This window comes from Etheostoma cragini, chromosome 14 (genome assembly GCF_013103735.1).
Source record: "Etheostoma cragini isolate CJK2018 chromosome 14, CSU_Ecrag_1.0, whole genome shotgun sequence".
Lineage (NCBI taxonomy): Eukaryota > Metazoa > Chordata > Actinopteri > Perciformes > Percidae > Etheostoma > Etheostoma cragini.
This window is the reverse complement of record NC_048420.1, coordinates 22,901,231-22,907,096: the sequence shown is the minus strand read 5'-3', so window position 1 is coordinate 22,907,096 and position 5,866 is coordinate 22,901,231. Positions and strand designations below refer to the sequence as shown.

Below are 5,866 nucleotides of genomic sequence, written 5' to 3'. Positions count from 1 at the left end.
TTCAGAAGTAGAGTCGATGTTACAGATGAATTAAATTAATTATAGAGTAGCGGGATGTTTCTTTTCAGTCTCAGGATTTGTACAATCAAATTGCCTTATTTCTGTAAATGATAGAGTTGCATTTTGGATAAAGCGTCTGATTTAATAACGATCTGACTTCCTGTCCCCACCTCCAGGGCCACTCTAAGGGGCCGTTCCTGGTCAGCGCTCCGCTCTCCACTATCATCAACTGGGAGAGGGAGTTTGAGATGTGGGCCCCCGACATGTACGTGGTCACGTACGTCGGAGACAAAGACAGCAGAGCCGTCATCAGAGAGAACGAGTTCTCCTTCGAGGACAACGCCATCCGCGGGGGGAAGAAAGCCTCCAGGATGAAGGTGGGTGAAGACTCCCAGGGTTAGAGAACTGCTCAAAGTGATTCATTAACCCTTGTGTTGACTTCCCGTAAACCACGAACTTGTCCTTCCAGGTCAATTTTGGTTTTTTGAGGGTTTTTTTATGATTTATTTGTCACTTTTTCCAGCTTTTGGTACTTAAAACAAAACCTGAGCTGGTTTAATAACAGGTTGTACACTTATTCTTGGAATTGTATGGTCAACAAACCTCATTTATATTAAGTTATACACATGTTTTTAGTTAAAAGGGTAGAAATTATGAATTATTTTGACTAATAGTTCAGATCAGAGGATGTTGAGTGGATCAGAGATGGGTAGATGTCAAAGTTTAATCCGGTTACTGAAACACCCGGAAACATTTAAATGCTAAAAGATTAAATAAAACACCCAAAAAAATCTACGAAAGTAATCATTCATTTTACCTGAAGAACATTTGATGGAAGCATCCATGTCATTTTTGGCAATTTGGTTAAAAGAAATCCATATTTCTGAAACAAAACACTTTGAAACGGGTCAATTTGACCCGAAAACAACACAAGGGTTAAATAGACATGGATCCATTTTTAAACATATCTCGCATCTTTCGATTTCCTGCCAACAGAAAGACTCGTCGGTCAAGTTCCACGTCCTGCTGACCTCCTACGAGCTGATCACCATCGACATGGCGATCCTGGGCTCCATAGACTGGGCCTGCCTGGTGGTGGACGAAGCCCACAGACTGAAAAACAACCAGTCCAAGGTACATGGCACATGTAGACACACACACACACACACACACGGTCAGTTAATTACAGTCTAGGGTAAGGGGTCTTCAAAGTTTTTCAGGCCGAGGACCCCAAACCTGCAAGAGAGACGAGCAGGGACCACATGTACTTCATATGCTGTGTACAAATACTGTATACAGTTGAGTTGCATATTAAATTGGGCCTAAAATATCAGAGGGGCCTGAAGCTTTACACAAACCTCCTTCTGGCAGCCCCCATGCGGTGATGTTGAGGACCCCCTGGGGGTTGCGGACCTGCTGTTGAAGATCTCTGGTCTAGGGTTATTCTGTAATCAGAATCAGAATCAGAAATACTTTATTGATCCCCGAAGGGAAACTCTGTGTTGCAGTTGCACAAATATTATAAATAGAGTGAAAAATACAAGAAATTAAGAAATATAAGGAATGTTAATATACATTATTTACATAATTAACATAATTAAGGATTTGGAATGGTGAAAAGTTAAATAATAATAATAATAATAATTGTAGTAGTTGAAATTGCACACATGCATTTACACATTGCACAATTTAAAAGTCCCTAAATAAAGAGTTCAGATTATGTAGTTAATCCCACAACAACAAAGCAGTATGATTACCCTTTAATCAACACATAAATGACATAAATAGTCACATTCACATCCTGGAATGATGTGTTCAATTTGAACTTTTTGACTTAATTTGTCAGAATGTTTTTATTTAATTGAGGTTGATTGTTGTTTTAGAAAGGATTCCTTTTTTAGAACCAAACTTTTTTTCCCCAGTTATTATCTCAGTTTCCCAAACTTAAATGTTTGACTGGTCGCTCCAAAGATGGCTTATTGCTTATTTTGACCTTTTTTAATTCCATATGTGTCTGTGGATTAAATCTGAATGAGAAATGGTCTAAATTTCTGGATGCGACAATTTTCCTTTTCCACAAAAGGGCTTTTCGAGTCATTTCTATCGGCGTCGTCTTCATGTAAAAGTGTTTTTAAAGTCTCGAAATGTTAAAAAAAATGATTAATTTAAACTCAAGCTTCTCCTTTTTTGTCATGTGAACATCTAAAAGAATTAAGACGTGTGTGCAGGCGGCTGTCACTGACGTTCGACTGGAGCTGAAACTCTGTTTTTCTCCTGCTGTAGTTCTTCCGGGTGTTGAACAACTACCCTCTGCAGCACAAGCTGCTGCTGACTGGAACTCCTCTGCAGAACAACCTGGAGGAGCTTTTCCACCTGCTCAACTTCCTCACACCTGAGAGGTTCAGGTAGGCTGCGGACTCTGCTGTACAACATATTCCTTTTATTACAGGATTTTATTAGAGCCATCGTCATCATTTTATCTGTTTTGTGCAATAACACTGGCCTGAAATGTGTGCAATAATCAACTGCTACCACTATTATTATTACTTTTATCATTACAACTCCTTTTGTTATGTTAATTATGTAAATACTTAATCATAAAAACCGAACATATCGTCACTACTTATTTTTCTTGATTTTCTTGATTTATATTTCTACTCAATTACATTGTAATTCAATTTTATTTATAGTATCAATTCATAACAAGAGTTATCTCGAGACACTTTACAGATAGAGCAGGTCTAGACCACCCTACAGAATTTAGAAGGACCCAACAGGTCTAGTAGTTTCCTCTATATTTTACTATTTGTGTGACTGCAACACAGAGTTTCCCTTCGGGGATCAATAAAGTATTGATTCTGATTCTGATTGCAGTACGGGGGCTTTCTAAGTCCCTGATGGTAACCGTAGTCATTTTTTTAGATGCTGAAGTCACTAATTCACAATAAATGAACCTGCAGACATAATAAATATCCAATAATTAAAGAAAAAAAAACTTATTTTGTGCTGCAGAAAAAAGCTTTTTTTCCTGCTTTTCTGTCCTGTTTAGCTTCTTGCAACCTCTCTGATTTCAGTGTTGTTCTCCTAATCAAGAACCACTAATTCAAAGAAACTTTGTGGGTTGTTAGAAAATGTTTGAGTTGAATACACACTGTAAGTGTAAGTGCAAGTTGCAAGTATGCAAGTTGTCACAGTGTCTGGTGGCTGTAGATGCACGGACTCACCTGTCCGTGTCTGCCTCTGTGTTTGCAGTAAACTGGAGGTCTTCCTGGAGGAGTTCGCCGACATCGCCAAGGAGGACCAGATCAAGAAGCTGCACGACATGCTGGGTCCGCACATGCTCAGGAGACTGAAGGCCGACGTCTTCAAACACATGCCCTCTAAGACGGAGCTCATCGTCCGAGTGGAGCTCAGCCCCATGCAGAAGTGAGTCCCGCTTTCTTTTGTTGCTTTTGATCAGAGTAACGATCAAATGGAGACGTACGAAAGGGTAAATGTGTCGTCTGTTTGCAGGAAGTACTACAAGTTCATCCTGACAAAAAACTTTGAGGCTCTGAACACCAAAGGAGGAGGAAACCAGGTTTCTCTGCTCAACGTCGTCATGGACCTCAAGAAATGCTGCAACCACCCCTACCTCTTCCCCGCGGCTGCTATTGTACGACCCAAATACTTCTTTTCTACAATTCATCAGAAGGATACGATAATTTTGAACTCATTAAATCAGGACTCAATTTGTCAGATTTGTTTAAATGATGTAGATTGACATTTTAATTGAAAGTAGAGCTGCAAAGATGAATCTATTAGTTGTCAACTATTAAATTAATCGGCAACTATTTTGCCAATCAGTGAAATCTGTTTGAGTCATTTTATATGGAAAAAGTCAAAATAAAACATTTTCTAGTTTTTTCACTCCTCTGTGACAGAAAACTGAATGTCTTTGAGTTGGGGACAAGACCCATTAGGACGTCGTCTAGGAAACACTGATCAACATCTTTCACAATTTTCTTGCATTTTAGACAAAACGAGTAATACATTAAAAAGAAATCGTTTTAGTTACAGCCCTCATAGAAAGCATTCCTTTTTAAAGCCAAACTTTCTTTGTAGTCATTTCAGAGTTTACAAAAGCTAAATGTTTTGATGTGTCGCTCTGAACAGGAAGCTCCAAAGATGCCCAACGGGATGTACGACGGCAACGCTCTCACAAAGGCTGCCGGCAAACTGCTCTTACTGCAGAAGATGATGAGGAAGCTGAAGGACGGAGGACACCGAGTGCTCATCTTCTCTCAGGTAAGAGACCGGATCTTTTTTCTTACGACCCAGTACTGACTTAGAACACCTGCGCTCATGCTCGTAAATTCTTTCTCTTAACCCGTTTGTGCCGGATGCTTCGCGCCGACACGTTGCATCTACCGCCGGTTACTGCGTTGCGGGACTCTGAGCCTCCTGCCGGCTGCTGCCTGGCGCAGTGTTCTGTATTCGTCGGTCTATTTATGACGCGTGCTGCAGAGAACGCGCTGTCATTGGTTCAAATACACAGGAGGCGGGTCTTGTTGGCTATTTAAAGCCACGTGACCACCAAAATGTACCGTAGTTTGCCGAAAATCACGTCAATCAACCAGACACACATGTGCGTTTGTTTTTTAATCTTTGAGAGACGAGCGAGAAAATGTCTCCGACAGAGGAGGAGTTAGACAGCGAGGGCAGGGACGTTGAGGTGGAAGATAGGGAGGAGTTTGGGGGGGAGGATGTGGTGGTAGATGATGATGATGATGATGATGATGAAGAAGAGCTGGATGATCCTTTGCGCCACGCAGCAGCCGGCGGTAGATGCAATGTGTCGGCGCGAAGCATGCGGCACAAACGGGTTAATTAGTAATGTTTCTTTTTCCCTTTTTTTTAATCAATTGAAAAATCAGATTCCTTTTTGTCCTATTCTGTCTTTTCTTTTTTAAAGTGATCAGTCCTGGACAGATGAATATGTGCTTTTGCTTTTAACCCCGTAAAGTATCAGCTCAAAGAATAAATATTTGACTATAAAATTGAACATAAATGAGTAGAAATACTTCTTTATGTCGCAGACTCAACTTACAAGTGGCTTTTATTTCCAGTTGGAGGTGAAACATGGTGGATTGAACTGTAAATGTGAGAAATCTCATCAGCTTTGTCTCCACTGTGTTTTGCGGCAGATGACCAAGATGTTGGACCTGCTCGAGGACTTCCTGGAGAACGAGGGCTACAAGTACGAGAGGATCGATGGAGGGATCACCGGAGGGATGAGACAGGAAGCCATTGATCGCTTCAACGGTGAGACTGAGGGCCCAGAAATTCCTGAATCCTACTTCATCTTCCATCTCTAGACTTTTACTCATAACTTCACAAACTTGACATATGGTTTTAAAATACTTTATCTGGCTTTTTTAATCTGTCGTTAAGGTTTCATGCTAGTATTATGGAAGCTGTACTTAAAACATACTTGTAGGATTTCCGTGAACGTCTCTGATTCTTTGCCCCCAGCCCCTGGCGCTCCACAGTTTGCCTTCCTGCTGTCAACGAGGGCCGGAGGTCTGGGTATCAACCTGGCCACCGCCGACACCGTCGTCATCTACGACTCGGACTGGAACCCCCACAACGACATCCAGGTACAGCAGGACTGCCGCCACGCTGCCTAAGTGCAGAAGTTGTATATGAGCTTCAGAGTTTTATTGTCTTGCTCTTTTGGGGAAATCTAGAAAATATTTTTGCTGAAGTTGTATGTTTTACTGTCCCAATATATCAATAATATATTACTGTCTCTTTTATATGGACCTTAGTGGTCCCTAATACTGTATCTGAAGTCTCTTTTATATAGACCTTAGTGGTCCCCTAA

General features: G+C 41.0%; 1 protein-coding gene across 4 annotated transcripts in view; it reads left to right on the top strand.

The window, feature by feature from the left end:
• chd4a (chromodomain helicase DNA binding protein 4a) overlaps positions 1-5,866 on the top strand; it is a 38,055-nt gene that overhangs the window by 17,310 nt on the left and 14,879 nt on the right. For all 4 annotated transcript variants that reach the window (XM_034892016.1, XM_034892015.1, XM_034892014.1 and 1 more), the window contains exons 16-23: positions 177-377; positions 997-1,134; positions 2,284-2,405; positions 3,253-3,426; positions 3,514-3,655; positions 4,156-4,287; positions 5,187-5,304; positions 5,515-5,639. In XM_034892016.1, the coding sequence (XP_034747907.1) occupies positions 177-377; positions 997-1,134; positions 2,284-2,405; positions 3,253-3,426; positions 3,514-3,655; positions 4,156-4,287; positions 5,187-5,304; positions 5,515-5,639 (1,152 nt within the window). The remainder of the gene's footprint in view (positions 1-176; positions 378-996; positions 1,135-2,283; positions 2,406-3,252; positions 3,427-3,513; positions 3,656-4,155; positions 4,288-5,186; positions 5,305-5,514; positions 5,640-5,866) is intronic.